The 25,389-nt window shown below is 38.2% G+C and overlaps 1 protein-coding gene across 1 annotated transcript in view; it reads right to left on the minus strand.

The window, feature by feature from the left end:
- LOC126212751 (vitellogenin receptor-like) overlaps positions 1 to 25,389 on the minus strand; it is a 175,219-nt gene that overhangs the window by 130,752 nt on the left and 19,078 nt on the right. The window contains exons 3-5 of the mRNA XM_049940159.1: positions 10,254 to 10,384; positions 7,085 to 7,222; positions 4,647 to 4,752 (exon numbers count right to left, since the gene is read on the minus strand). Of these exons, the coding sequence (XP_049796116.1) occupies positions 4,647 to 4,752; positions 7,085 to 7,222; positions 10,254 to 10,384 (375 nt within the window). The remainder of the gene's footprint in view (positions 1 to 4,646; positions 4,753 to 7,084; positions 7,223 to 10,253; positions 10,385 to 25,389) is intronic.

Below are 25,389 nucleotides of genomic sequence, written 5' to 3' on the forward strand. Positions count from 1 at the left end.
AGACCACTAGCTAGCCATTTTCTCTGCCCTAATTCTGAAACTGGTCCACACTAAAAAAATTTTAACTTTTTAAAAACTTCATATTGCTGTTTTAAGTTTTGCAGTAGTTCACTTTTCCTCTCCAAAACTAATATTTTAATAAAAGACTTCAGGAGAGGATTCAAGTGAAGCCTGTGCTCACCATGTACCAGCATGAAGGAATTATCCAGAGCTTTCTTACATGTGAGCACTGGTGGAGATCTTTTCAGTGTTACAGGATTTAGGTTAGCATCTCACTTTTGTAGGTCAGAAATGGAGAAAGGAGTTGCCACATTCATCAGGCACAGCTATACATTTAAGAACAGACATTCATAAATTTTGCCTAGAACAGCATATGGAAGCATGTGCAACAGAAGTAGAATTTCACAAAAATCCCTCATAATATTAAGTGTATATCTAGCACCTGCAGGTAACTCATCTGTAAACCACCTTGAAGCTGTACTGGCCCATTTAACAACCAGAAACAAATAGTGGCTGCTGGTGACCTCTATGTAGATTTCCTTGAAGGCTCCCAATAAGAACTTGTGTTAGTAACACAATCATTCAACTTAATTTCCACTAAAGCTCCTCACTAGGCTAGCCAATTGCTCACAGTCATTGCTAATATCTTTATAGATAAAGTCCAATGAACAAAATTATAATAGAAAACCAGTAGTCAATGGCCTCTCATACCATGACTTGCAGTTCCTTGTGTTAAATATTAATACTAAACAGGATATAAAATGTTAAATCTGAGCTTAAGAGTGTAATCAATAAGCCAAAAATTGATTTTAGGACAGACATTCATTGGAGTGATGTTTATAGTGCTCATGGTATGAATGAAAAAATAGGACACTATTAGCAAAAGTGCTTACTTTATTGTAACACTGTTCCCAAAACTAACCAAGGTTACAGCAAAGTCCACAAACAAGCCATGGATTACTTACGGAATAAAGGTATCTTGTAAAACAATGTCAATCCAAAACAGTTTGGATGATGCTACAGCACATTAGAAGAAATACTGCAAAATATTAAAGACTAATACGGACATCAAAGCAAATATATTACAAGGAAAAGACAGTCACATCAGATAAAATAGACATATGGGATATATTGAAGAAGACTGGTAGAACCAGACAAAGGATGAATAGCATTAAGAGTAAATGATGCATTGGTAACATGTGTATTGTGTTGCAGAACTTTTTAACAAAAATTTTATAACTTACTGAAAAGATTGGGTTGTTAGGTTCTGTAGATGTTGCTATGGAACACCTCAGACTAAACATTTCAAGTAACTTTCATAATATGAATTTGATTCTCAGTACCCCAGCAGAAGTAATGTCCATCATAAAATTTTTAAAAACAAAAAGATCTAGTGGGTATGATGAAATATCATCAAAGTTCAGTAAAGAATGCGATTCCGAGTTGAGTAACAGTAAGCTATGTGTACCAGTTATCAGCAGAACATTTCCTGAATGGTTGAAATATGCTGAAGTTAAGCCATTGTAAGAAGAAAGATGCTATTTCATTATCAAATTTGTTGAATTTCACTTTTGCCAGCATTCAGAAAAAATTTAGGAAAGTATGTACAATTGGCTTTATAACCACCTTATCACAAATAACATACTGTCAAAGTCACAGTTCAGATTTCTAAATGGTTCCGATATTGAGAAGGCAATCTACATCTAGTGAAATATATGTAATTCATTACACAAAAAATTGCAGGCAACTGGTATATTTTTTTTATCTGTCAAAGGCATTTGACTAAATCAATATCCTTTTGATTAAATTACAATATTATGGTGCAATAGGAAATGCCACAAAATGGTTCAAATCTTATTTCTGGCAGGAAACAAAGGGTGTTATTAGGAAATAAATGTGTTAAGCTATCAGGCATCATTCAACCTAGAGCTAATTACATGTGGGATCCTACAAGGTTTCATCTTACAGCCCTTACTTTTTCTTATGTATATTACCTTTCATAATTAACATTATGAGATGCCAATTTTGTTGTGTTTGCCAATGATAAACATTGCAATAAATAGCAAAATGAGTAGTTTTAGAAAGACTGGTTGAAACGTAATTGTGGGTATTAATTACTGGTTCCTAGCCAATTGTCACTGAACTTTGAAAAAACACACTACATGCAGTTCAGAACTTAAAGAGATGTCCCACAAGTATATGCTTAACATATGATGACAAGCAGATAGAAGTGGCCACAAATTCTTGGGATTACAGCTTGATAAATTCAATTGAGAGGAGCACACCACAGAACTGCTGAAGTTTAACAAATATATTTGTAGTGATAATTGTGTCAGACATAGGTGATATAAAAATGAAAAAGCTGGCATACTATGCTTATTTTCATTCCATAATGGAATATGGAATTGTTTTTTGGGGTAATCATTAAGCCAAGCTGAAGTTTTCAGGGCACAAAAACTCATTAAGAGTTTTTGTGTGAACTCGAGAACATCCTGCAGATGTCTGTTTAGGGAACTAATGATACTAACTACTGCTTCCCAATATATTTATTCCTTAATGAAGTGTCATTAAAAATATATCACTTTTTGTAACTGACAGCTCAATTCATGGAATTTATACTAGAAACAAGAACAATCTTAACAATTTGAAGTCACTCTTGTACAAAAAGTGTCAATTATTCAGGAACACATTTCCAATAATGTGTCAGCAGCCATAAAAAGCCTAACTAATAAAATTCAGTTTAAGAGAAGCCTAAAAGATTTATTGGTAGCAAACTCTTACTCCATTGATAAATTTCTCAGTAGAACCAACTGATCTGATTTTGTGTGTGCACCATTTCAGTGCAGTAATGTATTCATTGTATATAAGTATTGTAGTGCTATTATATGTTTACTACCTTATAAATAAATGTAATTTTAAATTCAGTGCATTAATGCAATCTTAGTAAATGAGTGAAACAATTCTTTCATGTAATTTTCATTAAAAATATTCCACTTGTGATCTGTGGAAGGTACATTAGCTTATTTATTTCAGTTATAAAAATTTGTATTATTGTTTTTCTGACATGTTTTACATCCTGGAGGACCTCACTAGGAATAAACTCGAATTAAAGTAAATCTAATCCGATCTATGTTACAAGGAAGTAGTTTGCCTATTTCAAAACGATCACACCACATTGGAAGGGTACAAATGTCTACAATATCAAGAAACGAAGCAGACAAGCTATTACCATGAATTCAATTTGTTGAAAGTATTAATTGCTATAGCTCATTCTCAGACCAGAGCATTGTGCAGATAGCATAGAATGCTAAGTAGCAGGGAAAGTCCACATACCTGTCAGTCAACTGGGAGGGATTGAGAAGTGTTAAATACATACAAGTAATTTAACTTTTTTTTTTAAACACTATTAATGAAGACTACACATCACTGAGCTCTTTAATTGCTGGTTCTTTGTTATTGAAAGGATCAATAACTGGAAGTATGTACATATAAATTAACCACACACACACACACACACACACACACACACACACACACACACACACACACACACACACACACACAAAATGATTGAAATTGCCAGCAACTGAAAGGAATGACTAAGGTCATACACACTTATGTCAGAACAGAACAGGGAAGAAAAATGAAGTTAATGACCACATTACACCCAATTGTCAGAAGAGAAGACAGCTAAAACCAGGGACTGAGGAAGATCAATGAAATACACAATAGTGAAACTGAAGTCCTGAACTAAAGATTAAATTTTCCCTCATCCTACTGCTGTAACAAAAAAAACAGCCCACATGTCATTTGCTGAAACAGCTTATAACACATGACAAACAAATTAGAAAGTGGTTAAAAAGGGAATTCCTTTAGGAAATGGCAAACTAGCAATTTGGGAAGGTAGCAGTTGAGACAATCACCCTTCCCAGGCCTGACATGTAATGGGGGAGGGGGGGGAGGGGGTGTACAGGTGGGCTGTCAACCTAGGGCTGTTAATTCTCCATTACTTAGTCATCTGTATCATGTCATACATGGGCTGTACTTCAGGACACGGAGGAAGAGGAAGCTCAAATGCCAAAGCAGAAGGATAGAAGGGGAACAGAAAGAAAAATGAAAAACAGCGGAGATATTTGTTTGAACTACTGAAAATGCTGACCACATTTCAATGAACATTCCAGTCATGTTCTGCAAGGGAGCGAAAAAAAATAGGAAGGTGATAGATATGAGCACAGAAGGGAAATGATGCTGCGAAGGCTGAGGTTCCGTGGTAGCCAAGCACAAACCCACCGTAGAGCAGCAAGCCCCAGGGGTGCGGCACAAATTTATATGTTCCATCCTTATGGTCCTATGGTTTTTTTTATTTTATAGACTAGACAACCTTTGCCAATTTAAAGTTTTATAGTGTGAAAAAATAGTCTAAACAGAAAATACTAAATGCTATGTATTATTTTACACCATATGCTGACAAATTATTCAACAAGAATAAACTATGTGCAAGTTGACGCTGAATACATGGCCACAATATTTCTGTATCTAAGGGTCTTTAAGCAGATAGCATTCTAAGGAGAGCAAGTTCTGATTTTTTCTATGTATCAATTGTTTTTAACATGAAGGTGTTCAATAAATTGAAATTCAGAACTCACAGTTTACTTCATCACTGTTGTCCCCACAGTCATTGTTGCCATCACACTCCCAAGCCTTTGGAATGCAGTGGTGGTTGGAGCACAAGAAGTCTTTGCCACAATCCAACTGTAAACCAAATGAGAAAACAATTGGCAAACTTAGCAGGTGCATCATATTTTCAGATCATTGTCAGGCAAATACAAAGTCAACTTATTTGTCTATGAATCTTTCAGTTTGCAAACAAGGACAATACGAAGTACTTTGAACAATTCTGGCCAAGATGCTCCTCCCTTATTTTTACTTCCTACTGTGATTAACTCTGTACGAATTTTAAGAACACATGTGCCATCGCTTCCTCTTTACATTTTCCTCTCCATCTCCTTTCACTTTTTACAGGTTAGTGTAAAGAGCCCTTTGACTATTGCAACTTACTCCCCTCCCCCCCCCTCCCCCCTCAACGATTAAGAAAATCTTTCTGAACCTAGCTAGCATTTTTATCTGCAGCACCAGACTTGCCTCCTGAAGTTGTGCACTGGGTTCTTATGCTAAAATTCATGGAGGCGGGTTCAGCCAATTACTTCCATGTGTATTATCTACAGTTTAATTATCTGTTCATTTCTTTATAACATCTATACATGAAAAATGCGAGAATAGCTTGAGATAGTGGCTGTGCTAATGTCGTAACGAGAAAGACATACCACTAAGAAAATGCAGTGGGAAGCTGGAGTTAGGTGCTGGGGGGTTATGAGCAAGAATTTAAATATTTTAAAAGGCATGTGCTGTGCCTGAAGTAATTGCCTGTATACATGGTTTCTCACTTTAGAACTTAAAAATTAAGTCATTACTATGGGTATATAGAATAAACAATTTTTGTCTTCAGTACAGAAATGAGTAAATTTTGAAGAGACTAAGCAAAGTTAAGAAGGGATAAGCAAAGTGTTGTGCTTCTGTAAAGTCCTGTTTTTACTTTTATACTTCTCACTGAAAGTGTTGGCTGGAATGAACAGTAATGAGTACAATATGGACTGAGAAACATTAAAGTAATGAAGGAGCAGCAGGAAAGAAACTAGCAAGAAACTTGCCAAAACTGGTGAAGTGGAGAAATTCTGCCTCCTTGAAAACAGAATAATCTACAGTGGACAAAGCAACACTCACAGAATACTTGGCCAAATTTCTACTTGCATTTAACACTGGCCTTAATTTGAGGAAGAAATCTGTACATTTGGAACAACATTCTACAGAAGGAAACCCCCCCGGCTGTTGGAAAACTAAAGGACAATCTAAGTGCGAGATATCGTGCTATAGACTATCACTGAAAATTGACTTATCTGAAAAGACAAGTTGCCAAAGCACTGATGTGGAAAATACTGATAAGGGACAAGATCATCAACTATGTTAACTGGGGAATAATTTCCATGGTATTTTAGAGAGCTACAGAAGGTGAGATGCAGGGGAAGATGGACAAATATCCAAATGACAGTTCAATTCTAATATTTCAGACAAGAAATATTACGTTTCATCAAATCGGAAGAAATTTAAGAATTAGTAATGTAGCTTTATATAAACAAGATGACAAACCTGGCATTGCCCAGCTATTCATTTTGTCAGTTTCCTGTAATAAACAATGAACTAGTTTAATATCCCAGAAAGTAAATTTGCAAGGCAGCTGCACCCAGAGTACAATGTGATTTTGTTCATCTATCAATGCTGCTTGATAGCTCTACAGACAGCAATTTTTATTTCAGTCGAAAGCTGTAAGTGTCGCCAGGTGGCAGATTTCCTAGATTCAACTACTGTGGAACTTGTTTAGCAGTAAAGAATAAAGATCTTAAAACTTCCTGCACACTGCTGTCACATCTTTATGATATGTACGTGGTTCTTACCTCCAACAGCAAGTTGTCCACAGTAAGGGATATGCGTATCCAGTTTCATTGGTATCTGTAGCAATTTAAACTGACTTGTATCAGAGGGACTGAAATTTCTACAATGTTATTTAAGCACTAAAATTTAATAAATCAATAGAATTTACATAAAAGTTGGTAGCATGCAAGTGCATCTACCACACTGTGTAAACAGTTTTTCCTGGCACCAGTGCTTTATAACACTTATTAACAAAGTGCTAATTGATGTTTTTTGCAGATGCTTCTGTCTTACTGCTATTTATGTAACATACATAAATAGTCCCCGAGTGCTAGTCTTAAGTTACAGAAGAACTGAAGGAGCATGTTAGGTATTGGTGTAAGTAAATCTGTGAGGCCAAGTCACGAGTTGCTCGGCTAGCTCAGTCAAAGGCAAAGGTCCCAAGTGAGTCCTGGTCTGCCACACTATCTGCTAAGTAGTTTAAACTTAAGACTTACTAAGCAGCAATTCCGAATACACTTAAGATTTGTGGGCAGAGGGAACCGAGATATCTTTATTAATGCCCTAGACTATTAATATATTTAAAAATATATCTTACCTTTTTAGAGCAGCCCAAAACTTCATCATTGCCATTCTGGCAGTCCTTGAGGCCATCACACACCCAGTTGTCTGGAATGCAGGTGCCATCCCCACATGCAAAATCTTCACCACTGCAGACCTTTTCCACATCAGATACCTGCATGTGAAAGGTTATCTACTAAATTCTGTAAACTATATTTGAATGCATCAAAGTGTAGAATTATGGATCACAACCCTTTCCTAAAATTTCAGTGGCAAGTTAGTCTTTCTCAAAAAGAGAGCATGTAATAATTACTTCAATATATCTTTTACTGTAACTCACTTGCCTTTCTAAATATACGAGGGCCGTTCAGAAAGTAACCTCTGGTTGATTTAAAAAAATACACCAAGTTAAATAAAAATATTTTAATATATACATCTTACAACTACATCTTTGCACTATTTTTCTACATAGTCTCCATAGCGATTGAGGCACTTATCGTATCTCTTCACAAGCTTTGAAATTCCTTCCGCATAAAAATCACCCACTTGTGCCTGGAGCCAGCCTGTGACCGCATCTTTGAGCTCTTCGTCGTCATCAAACCGCTGTGACCCGAGCCATTTCTTCAAATGCATGAAGAGGTGATAATCACTTGGCGCCAGGTCTGGGCTGTAAGGTGGATGGTTGATAACGTCCCACTTGAAGGACTCTAGAAGGGCCGTTCTGCAAGCAGAGAGGACGGGCGTTATCGTGCAAAAAAATGATACCGGAAGTCAGCATACCATGGCGTTTGTTCCGTATAGCCCGTCTTAACTTTTTTATTGTTTCACAGTACACGTCTTTATTAATGGTCGTACCACGTTCCATGAATTCAACCGACAACACCCCTTTGGCATCCCAAAACACCGCTGCCATCAGTTTTCTGGCAGAAAAATCTTGCGAGGCTTTTCTCGGTTTGGTAGGCGAATTTGAATGTGCCCACATCTTTGATTGTTCTTTTGTCTCAGGGTTCACGTACTTAATCCAGGTTTCGTCACCGGTCACGATTCTGTTTAACAGTGGTTCTCCTTCGTCCTCATAACGTGACAAAGTCTAATGCAGAGGCCATTCTTTGAGTTTTGTGGTGGTCGGTAAGAATTTTGGGCACCCATCGTGCACAGAACTTACAGTAACCCAATCTTGCTGTCACTATCTCGTACAAGAGTGTCTTAGAAATCTGTGGAAAACCAGTAGACAACTCCGACATTGAGAAATGTCGATTTTCACGAACTTTTGCATCAACTGTCTGAACGAGTTCGTCAGTCACCAATGATGGTCTACCACTCCTCTCATCACGAACGTTTTCTCGTCCACTTTTAAATAAACGTACCCATTCACGGACAACTCCTTCACTCATAACTCTCAGTCCGTACACGGCACAAAGCTCACGATGAATAGCTGCTGCAGAATATCCTTTGGCTGTAAAAAACCTTATGACAGCACGCACTTCACATTTGCCGGGGTTTTCTATTGCAGCACACATTTCAAACTGCCACAAAAACTAAACTAGCGCAGGTACGACGTTCACTCGACCACGGCTTGATGCCGACTGACCTGTTGAGTGCGTGAACGCACAGGTGGTGTCGCTACTCCCCCACAACCCATGCTGTGACCAATCTGAGGTTACTTTCTGAACCGCCCTCGTAGATCAGATCATACTTTGAGTTAACATTAAAGCAAATGTGGGGTGACAAAGCCTTAGAGTAACATCCACAAAATTGCTGGGGATTCATGTGGATGAAAAATTTTAATGACCACGTAATAAAACTTTCACAGAAACTTAATTCAGCCTGTTTTGCCCTCAGAATTATTGCAAATGTTTGTACCTCAGAGTGCCAGAATGGCATATTTCCGCTATTTTCAATCTCTTGCCACATACAGAATAATATTTTGGGGTTCCACAACAGGGCGCCTAAAACATTTGTCGCAGAAGAGGGCCATCTGAATAATAACTCAGTCTTCCACAGACACTGCAAACCCATATTAAAAAAACTGAGAATACTTACTATACCATTATTATACATATACAAATGTGTATTGTATGTCAGGACCAACATTGCAGATTTTCAGACAAATGCCGACTTTCGTAATTACAATACCTGTAATAGCGCAGCACTCCATACTCAGCAAACAAAAAGAACAAATACACAAAGGCATGTGAGCCATATCGGTGCAAAACTGTACAATGCACTGCTAGTTAACATCAGACAGTTAGAAGATGACAAATTTAAAACACAATTTAAAAATTTCTAGTAGAACAATGTTTTTATTCTGTAAGTGACTATGTAGGTCAAATTCTTTCCGATATTTATAAAGGCAAATGGAAAATAATCTGTACCTATTCATTATCTAATCACTCATTAAATTTGCATACTTAAAGGACAGCTGTTGTGTGATGGAAATATATACTTAAGCAGTGTTGTGTATACAAGGACTTGTCGTTTATGGAGGACAAAACTAAAGCATTTAGAGAAACAGACTATGCATTTAAAATAACAAGCAGGGATGTATATAGGCTATATTAATTTCATTGTATTATTATTAACTTCATTGTATCATTTTGTTTTGTACTTTTTTACATATATATTGTTTGTGTCCCATTTCTTTGAAATGGCTTACATGTTCCTTTGACAACATCCATACAATATTTGTCAACAGACGGATAAATAAAATGTTCACTGTGTTTATATTAACAATGAAATCTAAGTTAAAAAATTTTCAAATGTCTTCATATAAGTAAAAACTTTATAACCATGAAACTGCTTTCAAACTGTGAGCCTACAGCTTAAATAATTTGTGGGGTGAAAAATCTGAGCACAAGGTATTAAAATTTGAAGCAGCAAAATAAAAATCCCAGAACACATTACTGTCTGCTAAGAGTTATGGCAATAGCCTCAAGTTATCTTTGATACTGACAAGGTAAATGTCAGTCAACTGAAGAGGAAAAAATTAACATTTCTTATAGGAACAGTGTCAGGGCAAGTCACTTCCCTATGCCAAATTTCTACCAATTCAGAACCAATAAACAAAGTGATCAAGTAAACTTGGCCTTCTTATCACCCACTGGCTTCCAAGATATGACTACAAAACTACAAATCTGTATGCTTCAGACTTTTAGAGTAAGTCATTGAGAAGTTCATTAAGTTAGCTTATCTGATAAAGGATTTACCTTAGATGCAGTACAGTCCTTTTCATCTGACCAGTCTCCACAATCATTGTTCCCATCACACTTGAATTTGGTCTGTATGCATCTACCATCTTCACACTTCCAGTATAATGGAGCCTCACAGTTTATGTCATCTGGAAAGTAAATATATCTAGTATTAGAAAGTCAAAAATTCACTGACCAGCTCATCCCTAACATGAAAGAATGGTTTGGACCTGGTATATTGTATGCACACACACCGTACTATATTTTATACTTCCAGTACATAAATCAGTTTTCCAAATCTGAAATTTTTTTCTGATAGTGGCAAGAAAAATCAGAATTTAAAACTACTGACATCATGAAACAAATTTAAATTATTGCAAAGAGCTTGGTTTAAGATTGTGGGCTTCATTAAATAAAGTGTAATATTATTAAACTTTTCTCAGAGTTTAACCACTCAAATTTCAAATGTGAGAAAGGGCTCATTAAAAAAAAAAAAAAAAAAAAAAAAAAAAAAAAAAAAAAAAAAAAAAAAAAAATTTACAGTACGAAAGATTTAGTGAAATTAAAATCTGTGTTTGGTTCAAAAACTAAGCCGAGTTATTGTGCTTATTACACACTAAACTAGCTCAAGGCATCTATTCTGAAAGCTAGCAATTCCTCTTCTGTGCCTGCTGACATATGCTTCTGGGTTATTCCACGTCAAAGGGACCAATATTGAAGTGTGTCCCCTTTCTACCACCAAGTCTAATGAAATTTGGTGTCAAGTTTCTATACCAAATTTCAGTCTAGTTTCTTCAATGGCTAAATTTTTTTAGTTGCTTTTAAAGAGGGGCTACTCATCTTTACATCATGTACAAAGGTGCAAATTTTTTAGGCTTTGAAATTTCTAGCAAACATTGGTTACTTCCTTTAATATACATTGACAACTTATGCTGAATCACACCATGACAAAAATTAGGGATTTAGCCACATCTAATTAGAGATACAGGCCTCAAGTGTCATAAAAAATTCATCGCATTTGTCAGAGCCAAGATTTAACTGACAACTGTCTGTTCCTATGAATGAATCTAACGGAAACCTCAGGGGTTGTTCTTACCTGTGATTTCTATGTACAAATGAAATTCAATTGAACACTTTATGCCTAGATGGAAATGAGCGTTTGGCACCAGTGGCCGGGAGGCCCCTTATGGAGCAGGTCCGGCCGTCTAGATGAGAAGATATGTATCTATAAAGTTGGCCAAGTTTTTCTATGAGTAAATTTTGGGTTATTGGGGAGAACAGAAAGGAGGGGGGGGGGGGGGGGTGAGGCATGGGAAATCTCAACTGTCTTGTTCAATCCTTTGTAGCCACAAATGGGAAGAGCATGCTTTAAGCTTTCAAAGCAATATTATTTAATTTCTGCATCTTGCATTTTGACGATTAAAAATGCCTGTCAAAAGTAGGCAAAATGGATAGTCAAGAAAAACCAAAATTAATATGCATATTTTGATTTAAAAATTAAAACTAATTATAATGTCTTAATAGTTGAAGATTTGCCTGTGGCTCAGGAAATTTAACTTTGCTAATAAAAAAGTGTATATTATTTTACACTGTAAAATATAAGTAGTCAGAAAATGCTCTTAGGATTATAAGTCTAGGACAGGGCTTAACTGGCCGGTTTTGAGCGCGAGTACTCGCGTCTGCTCAGGCACGCGCTCGCGAGCAGGTGCAAGGTCGTGGAGTAGGGAGGGTGGGGAGGGGAGGGGAGGGAGGGGAAATGCGCGCGCACGTTTGAATAGGGCCGCAGCATGCCTATTTAAATCGCGCCGACTGTGTAACGTTTAAAGTACTACGATCAGCTCTAACAGTCACTTCGCTGGTTAAGAATCATGTCAAGTCGCCGTTGTGTAACCCCAACCATGCTTTCGCAGTTCCAACCCCCATTGGGAAGAACTGTATCCGTTTACAGAAAAAGATGGTGTTGCAAAATGTTTAGTATGTCACAAAATGCTGAATTCTTTTAGGATATTTAATTTGCAGCAACATATGTCGTACCACGCAAAAGACCACGGAAGTGGAAAATGTGATGGGCCAGATCGTGCACAGGAAGTTATTAAACTTAAAAGGAAGCAAATTCCAGTGTTACATTGTTGATTCTCTTCATTTAAACTTACGACTTGTCACCTGAATGTTTTTTATATTTCATTTTATCTGTTTCTAATATCGTGTTATAATTTCATGTATTGACTCGTTCCATGACCATGGAAACTTCTTAATTTGGTCCCACGGAACAAAAAATAAAGTGTTGAAAATATAAGATTGTCGTGGAATTCTTTAGTTTCAGTGTCTACAGACGGTGCACCTGCGATTACAGAAGAAAAAAAATCCGGTTTCGTTGTGCTGTTGAAGGAGAAAATGCAAAAACTTACCGTGACGAATGAAATAAGGGGCGTTTACTGTGTGATCCACCAGGAAAACTTTTGTGCAAAGAGTATCACTCTAAAAAATGTGATGAGTGTTGTTCGTATAACTAATTATATAAGGAAGCATGGGCTACAACACAGACAATTTAAAAGCTTTCTTGAGGTTGTAGAAAGCCAGTATGGTAGCCTGCCTTATTACAGCGAGGTCCGCTGGCTTAGTCGTGGCGAATTATTAAATCGAATTTTTGCTATTAGATGAGATAAATATGTTCAGGGAAATAAATAACACGAGTGTTCCTGAATTGAAAGAGCCTTCATGGAACTGTGAGCTCGTGTTAGCAGATTTAACTAGCCATCTGTATGCTTTGAACTTTTCACTACAAAGTAAAAATCTGCTAATTACTCATTTCATAGATCGAATACGAGCTTTTAAAATGAAATTGACACTTTGGGTGAGTCAGCTGGAAACAGGAAATCTAGCTCATTTTTCTAAATTATCATCCATGCAAGATGTTCACAAAGACTGAACGTTATTCACATAGTTTAGTTGCCCTTGAGGAAGAATCTGATCAACACTTTCAAGATCTGACAGCACTAACAGTGATTATCTGTTCTCTCCATATTCAGCGAATATTGAAGAGATTCGTCCTGAGCTGCAACTAGAAATTATTGACCTGCAGTGTGACAATACAGAGACAAATTTCAGAACAAGAAAAACATTTTGGAATTCTACAGACACTTCATTCAGGATAGATTTCCTCGTTTGCACAAACTGGCGGCTACAATAATATCAATGTTCGGTTCCACGTATGTTTGTGAACAACTGTTCTCTGCAATGAAATTTAACAAGATGCGCCTGAGAAACGCATTGTCTGATCGAAATTTAAACTGCACGCTGCGCCTACAATGCACAACAATTACTCCGAACAGAGTCGCAATTGTAAAGGGCAAAAAGTACAAGATAACCAAGAATCCCACACTTCAGTGACACCTTTTATTGTGTAACAGTTCACAAATTAATATGAATGTAGAGGCATACACTAAGCTAATAAAATTATGTGGCGTATGTACATTCTCCTTTGTTTCATTTGTCGCAGTAGTAATTCGTGAGTGATATCCCTGCAGGTGGCCGCAGATTTACATTGACTGGCGGCAGCTGTTGTGTACCCCACGTGACTCTCCCTACTCTCCGCTCTGGTCCGGTAGTGGGGGTAGCGTGCTCGCGCCTTGCTGCTTACAGCTTGCTCCGCGAGCACTATGTTGTGAAGCCCTGGTCTAGGAGATCATAATGGAATGCTCTGTATAAGAACATTTTAATCCAATGCACGGTGGTGCATATATGCATTGCCTCAGTTTCCATCGACATTGTGAAGTAGAGAGCTTTTTAAGGCTCTATCCTTGCAGTATTGCTGCATCACCAATTTCACCTTTTGCTTTCATTGGCAATTTTCCCAATGAGTCTTCCGCTTGGTGTTTACATTGTATAATGTTAGTGCTGAGTACTGAGTGAACACTCAGTAATGATTGTTGTAGCTGAAGGTAAGCACAAACAATGTTTTTATCGGTTAAATTGAATATTTTGTATACAAAACAAGACAATCTGTTACTTATAATTTACAATAACAGATTTTAAGTGAATATTTCACATGCATCACCATGTGTAACAGTATCTTAGATTGTGCTTTGAACCAAAATATTCATGAGCTTTCAAAACAGTCCATGCTAGTCTCCAGAGGCAATTATATAACCTAATATTGACTCCATATGATTTGTTCATATTGTGATGATAGTATTCCAGGCACAAAGTTTGTGCCAACAAAAAGTTTAAAAAATTCAGGCTGATAAAAGGTTTGCCAGGGGGACAATTTCTGAAACAAGAAAAAAATCATTAAGCCAATTAGTTGATCAGCTGATAGTAAACAATTGCTTCCCAAGATGCTACAGCATTCATAGTTAATGCCTTCAAAACAGATTAAATTCTAGCAATCTCACTTTAAAGTATACAGTGAGGACAGTTGGTTGCACTGTTGTGCATGAAAATTTTTGTGGGTCGGAAATGTGTGTGAAGTTTCACAAGAACAAAAAGGTGTCATTTTTATGCACCCACATGGTTCTGCTCATTGTTACCACTGGCCACCTGCTAAAGACATTCCTAGCAGTATCTTCACGACTGGAAGCACCATTGACATTGGGAAGACAAAACAGTTGCCTGCAATCCGCCCTTGACAAAAATTGTGAAACTAAGCAAAACTGGAACTGAGCTTAGTATTGTTTTTGCAAATTTGCTGAGTTGTGTATTAATGTTTGAAACTGATTATATACTTAAATGAAAAACTAATTATGGGACTTGGTGAGGAGAATATTTCACTTTTCAATCTTCTGTAACTGCTACCATAACTTTTAAAACTTTCTTACTCTTCGAAATTATGCAAGTTGCAGAAAATAAACAACATAGCTTTGAAAGCTTAAAGCATGCTCTTTCCAGCTATGGCAAGGAAAAGATTTAACACGACAGTTGAGATGTCTTCAGTCCAGAGACTGGTTTGATGCAGCTCTCCATGCTACTCTATCCTGTGCAGGAGTCATCTCCCAGTACCTACTGCAACCTACATCCTGAATGCTTCATGTATTCGCCTCTGTCTACTAGTTTTACCCTCCACACTGCCCTTTAAAACCAAATTGTTGATCCCTTCATGCCTCAGAACATGTCCTACCAACTAATCATTTAGTCAAGTTGTCACAAATTTCTCTTTTCCCCAATTCTATTCAATACCTCATTAGCTCCGGTCTACCCATTGACTCCAGCATTCTTCTGTAGCACCACGTTTCAAAACCCATTCTCTTGTCTAAACTATTGTCAATTTTTCACTTCCATACATGGCTACACTACATACAAATACTTTCAGAAACAACTTCCTGACATTTCAATCTATACTCTATGTTAACAAATTTCTCTTATTCAGAAACACTTTCCTTGCCATTGCCAGTCTACATTTTATATCTTATCTACTACCATTATTAATTATTTTTCTCCCCACACAGCAAAACTTACTACTTTAGGAGTCATTTTCTAATCTACTTCCCTTCGCATCACCTGATTTAATTCGACTACATTCCATTATCCTTTTGCTTTTGTTGATGTTCACCTTATATTCTCCTTTCAATACACTGTCCATTCTGTTCAGCTGCCCTTCCAGGTCCTTTGCTGTCTGACAATTACAATGTCATCAGCAAACCTCAAACCTTTTATATCCTCTCTATGGACTAATTCCTACTCTAAATTTTTCTTTTGTTTCCTTTACTGCTTGTTCAATATACAGATTGAATAACATTGGGGATATGCTACAACCTTGTCTCACTCCCTTCCCAACCACTGCTTCTCTTTCACGCCCCTCGACTCTTAACTGCCATCTGCTTTCTGTACAAATTGTAAATAGCTTTTGCTCCCTGTGTTTTACCCCTGCTACCTTCAGAATTTGAATGAGTATTCCAGTCAACATTGTCAAAAGCTTTCTCTAAGTCTTAGAAATACCAGAAACGTAATCTGTAAAGAATTCACATTAGTACTTTGCAGCTGTGACTTATTATCTGATAGTTCGGTAATTTTCACATCTGTCAACACCTGCTTTGTGATTGGAATTATATTCTTCTTGAAGTCTGAGGGTATTTCGCCTGTCTCATACATCTTGCTCACCAGATGGTAGAGTTTTGCCAGGACTGGCTCTCCCAATGTTGTCAGTAGTTCTAATGGAAAGTTGTCTACTCCCGGAGCCTTGTTTCGACTCAGGTCTTTCAGTGCTCTGTCAAACTCTTCACGCAGTATCATATCTTCCATTTCATCTTCATCTGCATCCTCTTCCATTTCCAAAATATTATCCTGAAGTACATCACCCTTGTACGGACCCTCTCTATACTCCTTCCACTTTTCTGCTTAGAACTGTTTCCATCTAAGCTCTATATTCATGCAAGTGGCTCATTTCTCCAAAGGTCTCCAGTTTTCCTGTAGGCAGTATCTATCTTACCCCTAGTGAGAAGCCTCTACATCCTTACATTTGTCCTCTAGCCATCCCTGCTTAGCCATTTTGCACTTCCTGTCGATCTCATTTTTGAGATGTTTGTATTCCTTTTTGCCTGCTTCATTTACTGCATTTTTATATTTTCTCCTTTCATCAATTAAATTCAGTATTTCTTTTGTTACTCTAGAATTTCTACTCGCCCTCTTCTTTACCTACTTGATCCTCTGCTGCCTTCACTACTTCATCCCTCAGAGGTACCCATTCTTCAACTGTACTTCCTTCCCCCATTCCTGTCAATTGTTCCATTGTGCTCTCCCTGAAACACTGTACAACCTCTGGTTCTTTCAGTTTATCCAGGTCCCATCTGCTTAAATTCCCACCTTTTTGCAGTTTCTTCAGTTTTAGTCTACAGTTCATAACCAATAGATTGTAGTCAGAGTCCACATCTGCCCCTGGAAATGTCTTACAATTTAAAACCTGGTTCCTAAATCTGTTTTACTATCATATAATCTGAAACCTGTCAGTATCTCCAGGATTCTTCCATGTATACAACCTTTTATGATTCTTGAACCAAGTGTTAGCTATGATATGTTTTTGCATATTGAATACTAATTTTGTCTTTTGCACTTTGAAGTATTCGTCACACGACAGGTGATGTTGGGGACCAGCAGCCAATTATATGGTGACCATCACTGATCACACCTCCACGGAATGTCAGAGCAAAGATTCTGTGAATCTAAACTGAAAATGAAGAGAATGCAAAGCTTGGATGTACTCGTTTTAGGCAGTCCCTTTATCTGATAATCTCACGATCTATCATGATATGAAAGTGAGAATGAAGAAATTTGTCAGAACTTTCATCTACTGAAATAGGTAGATTTCAAACCTGTGTGGTTTACTACTGCATGATGATCAGCGTGACAGTGCAGTACAGTAACACTGCACTAATTTACGATTTCAACCCTGCAATTTTACAGTTTCTGTTAAGAGGTAGAAATACAATCTGCACAAAGCAGTCACTAATTTTTTATGACTTCCTTCAGATTTTTGCAAGAGGTGATAATTCTTATGTTCCTTGTTGCAAGTATACACCTTTCCAGTAGATATGCAAGGTTTAATCTTAAGACACTGCTGTCATAGCCTTGAGTTCAATGTATACTTAACAAGGTAAATAATCCATGAAAAGGATACTAAGTCTGACTTTTAGACACTTTCAAGAAGGTTAACCTGCTGTCACAAACCCAACTTGTTACTTCAGCTTCAGTGGTGTTGCTGTCACCTCAGTAAGTATACTGGTTTGTGTACTTCATTTAGTATTCACTGATCAGCTTATCTGTAGTCTCACAAGAAATAGTGAGGTCAGTGCAAGACCTTAGGATGACAATCTGAACAGTAGCTTTTCTGATCCATGTAATTCAAACAGCATTCCAATAATACCAGGAGTTATATTTTTGTAGCTTCTTAGGTGTTATAAACACAATCCTAACTGGCTCTAGCCTTAACAGTGAAATAGTCAAATTTGATGAAATATTTTAGATATATTAGCATATTTTATATTTTGAACTGGTGTGGTCAAAATTCTTAATGTTTAGAATTAACTACACAGACATTGTCAAGCATATCACAAGAAATATTTGATATTAACTTCCAAATCAACTGAAGTTGATGTACACCATTTCTTACCTAGATGTAGCAACCAACAGTTCCCAGAAGGGGCCTATTCCTGTTAATTCTGTGCAGAACTGAACATACATAATCTGTACATTTAACTGCAGTTTATATTTGAAGCAGTGGCTAGCTATGAAGTACAATTATGAAATCCATAACTTGACAAAGTGCACCAAACACATTTGCAGTTAGCATTCATGGAACTGTAAAATTAAACCTGATATGTAGTTTATCTAAAGTACACTATCATGCCTAATCTGTTTTCCATTACACATTTGCTGTATATTACAAGTTTTATTGGATGGCGGTTTGTTTTCAAAAATCTCTATATGCTTAACTGTGAGTGGCAAATTTTATGGTACATGCAGATTATCTTGCTGCTTTCATACCAAAATATAATTGGCATATTTTACTGAATTAACAGCTCATTTGAGTATCATTCTTCCCGAATTGTTGGTAACATTCTTGTTTTCAAAGGTGGGTGAGAAAGTTTTCAGTCCATGGCAACAATTTTTCTGATGTACTGGGAAAATATAGAAGAAACCCTACAGGAGCTATAATTTTGAAGTTCCTGAAATGATACACCACAATATTCTCCTTTAATTTCGTTGTATTGTGTCAAATGACTAGAATATTTCTTACCCACCATAAAAGTAAGGCTTGTAGACAAAACAATCTGTCACCTGAGGGTAGATGAAGGTTCTGTTAACACTTCCGATTCCTATTGATTTTGTTGCCGTGCATGTCTATCAATACACTAACTTCCTAGCGTAGTTAATTAACTGCAGTTTCAACATACACGTATGCGTTTGTTATGCCAAGTGGCGAGAGGCACTTAAGGAATAGACACGAATTCTCATAAATGCAGTTTTCATTGACAATTTTATAATAGCCATATGGAGATGCTAAGACTGTCTTACTCATCCACACCGTATTGTAGCCCAACGTGTTTGCTTTTTGCTTTAATGCCTTCTGTAAGGCTATTTTTCCCTGCTTCAATGCTCAAGGTGACACCACAGTCTGACACGAGCTCCCGTGTTTCTACAGGAGACGAAAACTGACGTAAAGTTTTCGAACTTCAACCTGCCACTCAGTACATTGTTAATTTGCTATCTTCACAGGAAAGTGTCGTTACCTGTATCTAACCGACATGTTCATAGTGACATTTTCGAAATGTCAACAAAGAAAGTTTGCCACAACTAGAAAACTCAGCTATTATACTTTTTAGTAGTAATTAACAACACTAGCCGACCAATCACAACAGACTAACATCTAACCAAGGTTCATCTAACGGGGCATTTAGACACATGTAATGCCAACTTACGAAGTTCATTCCGCATGTACTTTTCGCTACTGCACCAGATTAAATGTTAACCTGTTACGTCAGCAGAGCCGCGAAGTTAGTTGTGTGTGGTGAATAGTCGGGTCTTATTTTCGTTTTAGAAGAGGAAAAGCGAGTTGTTAGCATTAGTTGCAACATAGGTGCTTTGTTGGTGTTGCATATTTTAGCAATTTTGATCGAGAAACTCACGCTGCAGTGTTCTTCGGCACTGATTATACATATATATTTTCGTTTGTGTGCGACAGCATGTGTAAGATGTGTGCCGATTGTAGATTTGCATATATTTCTGTTCGCGTCACTTCTGGGTATTATTTCACTGATTATATCAATACCAGTTTTTATTGTGATGTACTGAGAAATTTCGAACATCGGCGAGTGTAATGATGAATGTACTGTTACCGTCCATTATAGACAATTGTGCTCTTAAAATTTTGGAACCAGTTGGCGTATCTTCGTTCGAAACAATAGTTCGCTATCTTCATTGTACAATTACGTGAGAAATAGGTTGAGCGTCTTCAGACGCCAAAGTATATTTTCATAACTTACCGATACGAATGTTTTCGATACGTAATTATTTCGTAGGAAATAAGCTTTTGTAATACAGATTTCAGCCAACGAACACATCCTCCCTGAATTTCATTGTGTATAAACGCAAACATGCGTTTCTTAGAATTTTTCGGAAGCCATCATTGTATTTTGCGTAATCTACGAGCACTTCGTAGCAAATCTGCGTTTCTAATGTAGTTACTGTAGCCGATTTCTAACATTGTGTTACTTTCAATTTCCCGTAATTTCCAAGACTGTCGAAGTCGTGGGTCCAAACGATACATATCGAATGTGCGATCTTAATTCGATCATGGGACTCTGGTAGCGGGCATCGCAACTGTTCTTACGAAGTTTTACACACTTCGCACCACCAGTCTACATAGTCCTTTCTTCGTCAGGTAGTACTCTATTTGCGAGAAAAAAGTCTTTTCTATGTTGGATAAATATGGAATTAAATTTTCCCATGTGAGAATCCGCTGAAGAAACGTCAAGAACACTAGACATCCCACTCACTAACGACAAATCTTCTGCGATTCCCTAGTAACTCACAAATAATTCGCCGAGGTATTTAGAGCAACTAAGGGAAGAACGGAAAACAGATACAAATGACGATCATAAATTATTGATCACTACGCCCGCCATCAGAATCACCTGATCGCATTACGATCACATGTTCAATATGTATCGTTTGCCAGCCATTTTTGGAAATTATCCAATTTTCCCATAAAGAGGATTAAGTATATTATCTGCAACTATCGTAAATTAATGGTTTTAGAGTTTCCTGAGAACTGAAAAATAAAACTTCGGAAACTAATAACTTTTGCTCCAAGTTTTTTGCCTTAATAGAAATCTGTATATGCTTACTGTACAAAGTTAGCTTTTAGTTCAGCACATTAAAATATAATCAGCCACTTAATCTAATGTCATTTGCCACTGCCTCTTAATACATTGCACCGGCCGAAATGCAGCTCCACTGTGTCTGCTATTCTCAAACACGGGAAGAGTTGGTTGACATTCGTAAGCAGCTGGTAATTGTCAGATTGGCAGCTGCCGCAAAACTATCCCAAGAGCTCCCGAGAGCCGTGTACTTCTGATACCTGTACCAGAGGTGCCTCAAGTGTATCCTCTGTGTCCTGTCTACTGCGAGAAGTAGAGGCAGTGTCACTACCCATTCATTTCAATGGGAGTGGCATGTCAATGCTAAATCAAGTGTGGACAGAGAACTCAGAGTGTTGTCTTTCACAAAAACAATGATCCTGTGGGACTTCACTTGTGGGAAACCCGTTTTGTCTGGTCTAAGGATGTGGAAAACACGCTATGGTCCATTATTCATCGGGTACCTGGTAGCAAGGGAGTTTACATGACGCCAGGTGCACTCAGTGTGCATGCCTGCACCATCTACATCTACATTTATACTCCGCAAGCCACCCAACGGTGTGTGGCGGAGGGCACTTTACGTGCCACTGTCATTACCTCCCTTTTCTGTTTCAGTCGCGTATGGTTCGCGGGAAGAACGACTGTCTTAAAGCCTCCGTGGGCGCTCGAATCTCTACTTTTACATTCGTGATCTCCTCGGGAGGTATAAGTAGTGGGAAGCAATATATTCGATACCTCATCCAGAAACGCACCCTCTCGAAATCTGGACAGCAAGCTACACCGCGATGCAGAGCGCCTCTCTTGCAGAGTGCCACTCGAGTTTGCCAAACATCTCCGTAACGCTATCACGGTTACCAAATAACCCTGTGACGAAACGCGCCGCTCTTCTTTGGATTTTCTCTATCTCCGTCAACCCGATCTGGTATGGATCCCACACTGATGAGCAATATTCAAGTATAGGCCGAACGAGTGTTTTGTAAGCCACCTCCTTTGTTGGACTACATTTTCTAAGGACTCTCCCAATGAATCTCGACCTGGTACCCGCCTTACCAACAATTAATTTTATACGATGATTCCACTTCAAATCGTTCCGCACGCATACTCCCAGATATTTTACAGAAGTAACTACTACCAGTTTTTGTTCCGCTATCATAATCATACAATAAAGGATCCTTCTTTCTATGTATTCGCAATACTTTACATTTGTCTATGTTAAGGGTCAGTTGTCACTCCCTGCACCAAGTGCCTATCCGCTGCAGATCATCTTGCATTTCGCCACAATTTTCTAATGCTGCAACTTCTCTGTATACTACAGCATCATCCGCGAAAAGCCGCACGGAACTTCCGACACTATCTACTAGGTCATTTATATATATTGTGAAAAGCAATGGTCCCATAACACTCCCCTGTGGCACGCCAGAGGTTACTTTAACGTCTGTAGACGTCTCTCCATTGATAACAACATGCTGTGTTCTGTTTGCTAAAAACTCTTCAATCCAGCCACACAGCTGGTCTGATATTCCGTAGGCTCTTTGTTTATCAGGCGACAGTGCGGAACTGTATCGAACGCCTTCCGGAAGTCAAGGAAAATAGCATCTACCTGGGAGCCTGTATCTAATATTTTCTGGGTGTCATGAACAAATAAAACGAGTTGGGTCTCACACCCTCGCTGTTTCCGGAATCCATCTACAGAGTAGATTCTGGATTTCCAGAAACGACATGATACGCGAGCAAAAAACATGTAAAATTCTACAACAGATCGACATCAGATATATAGGTCTATAGTTTTGCGCGTCTGCTCGACGACCCTTCTTGAAGACTGGGACTACCTGTGCTCTTTTCCAATCATTTGGAACCTTCCGTTCCTCTAGAGACTTGCGGTACACGGCTGTTAGAAGGGGACAAGTTCTTTCGCGTACTCTGTAGAATCGAACTGGTATCCTGTCAGGTCCAGTCTAGCAATAGCTGAGTGAATAAGGTGCAACCAGCTGCAAATTGTTGTGCACATTGTTCAAATGATGCTTGCTGTCGGGGATCTGAGGCCACACTTTGAGCGATTGGCTGAAGGTTGAGAAGACCAGCCATGTGCATGGAGCTTCCGTGAAGTTCACAACTTTCAGCATTGTCCCCAGAACTGTGGCCCTTTGGTGCCGAATTGAGTGAAAGGACTGAACCAGATATTTCTAAGGTTCTGTGATAAGCTAGGCTGTGACTTCTTGGACTTGTGTCTTAGAATTGTCAACTTTAGGGTGACCCTAAATGGGTCATGTTTGCATTACACATGAGTCTGCTACACAGGTAGCTATGTGTGGCGAGCTCACTTTTTAATCAGGTGATTAATACAGACAACGATCGCTGTAGGAAATCCAGGAGTATCAGTGTACGATCGAAGAAATGCCTCCCACTCTTGTGAGTACTAGTGATTAACTAACAATCAAGTACCAGAGTTTGAAGTACTCTGGAAAACCAGTGAGGTTACAAAAACCTGGTTGAAACATGAAGTTTTTAACAGTGACATTTGTGGAAAATGTATCTGAAGGATATGCAAACACGGAATAGATTTGTATGTGTTGCAGTAAACAGGAAACTCAAATTCAGATTTGAAATGAAGCTGCTTGGGACACTGGGCAAAACTAGCAGGGGGGGGGCGCACAAAATGCTAACTGGATCCTGTCTTCCACCAGACCTGATATAACCAAAATCTTCAGAGCACCTCATTTCTCTAGTAAGTAAGTTTCCTACTCCAACAGTAATCATTGGTGGACATTAATCCTCCAACAATTGGGGAAACTACAATTTTTAGTGGTAAGCGTGATAAGAACTTGTGAAAGTTTATCAAACACCTCTGAAAACTACTCAAATATCAGAGATTAAGTGGAATGATCATAGGTTCAGTTGTGGGTAAAGCAAGTGATAAACTAGTCTATTGGTAGAATACTGGGGAAATGCAATCTGTCTGCCAAGGGGATTGCTTGAAAATGACTTATGCAACCAGTTCTACAATACCATTTAAGTGTGTGGGACTGACGTACAGAAGAGAGCAGTTTGAAGGGTCACAAGCTTTTTAAGCTATGTGAGAGTGCCAGATACTGAAGTAACTGAAAGACACAGACACGAACTATGGTGACAAAACAAAAACTAATACCTGGTATAATGTGTCATACCCTCTGCCATGCACCTCAATGATTTGCGTGGAGTACACATTTAGACGACTTAAGTGGCTCTAAACTGTTCCATACCCTTAAAAATATGTTTAGTAACTTATAAAACTTTATTGAAAGAGGTATGTGATTACACTGCTTTTCCTTTCCTCGAGTGCCTGGGGCAGCATTAAAGCGTAAACCTCATTTGAGGGGGAAGTTAGGGGTCGCACCACATCTCATTAAGGGGCGGGGAGGGGTCCAAATTTTAAAGAATCCCCTTCATGCAGTTAATTTACGTCCCTTAAGTTTTTTTGGGATTTGGCGGGAGGGGAGAGAGAGAGAGAGAGAGAGAGAGAGAGAGAGAGAGAGAGAGAGAGAGAGAAAACAGCTGTTATCGATAAAGTGTTCTCTCCCTCCACCAACATACTGTTAAATTCTCGAACCTGACTAGTGTCAGGTGTTGTACCTTTCCAATGCAATTTGTTTACATTTATTACTATATTGCTTTGATCTGATACCCACAAATCAAAATTATAGCATATAGTACCATCCTACTATTAGATACTTTCAGCGTTTCGCTAAGCAATATGGCAATTTCATTTGGCTCAACAGCCTGGAGGTCTCAAACTCTTGAACTTTTTTGTCCCTTACCTATTCCAGTTATTCTACTGGGGAAAGGCGGCCATCAATGGGATCCCAACCACGTGTCATTCGTGCAGTTAAGGTCATAGGCAGGATGAAAGATTTTTCTTGTTCAATTGGGATTTGACCCCACAATGTTTCCTGTCACGCACTTTGACACTAGACCAGCAATATTGTTTTGAGTACCAGTCAGCTCATTTGTTATGCGAGCAAGTCAGAGGCCTGTTTTCTTCCAATCGTTTCTGAAATTAATCTTGTTAGATTATCTCTTAATCAAGGTCCTCTTTGCCAGCTTTATCTAGACCGAAGCATCACAGACTCGATATTATTGATCAGTGGGTCATGTCGACAGAATGCACCATGTTCAACATATGAAACTAAAGTCACATCCACATGAGACCCTTTGTGTGGTCAACTTCACTCAAAAATGTTCAACAGGACAACAGCACATGCTCATTTGTTCGTATGTAATTTCCTGGAAATACACTGACGTGCCAAAGAAACTTGTATAGGCATGCG

This window comes from Schistocerca nitens, chromosome 11, assembly GCF_023898315.1.
Source record: "Schistocerca nitens isolate TAMUIC-IGC-003100 chromosome 11, iqSchNite1.1, whole genome shotgun sequence".
Classification (NCBI taxonomy): domain Eukaryota; kingdom Metazoa; phylum Arthropoda; class Insecta; order Orthoptera; family Acrididae; genus Schistocerca; species Schistocerca nitens.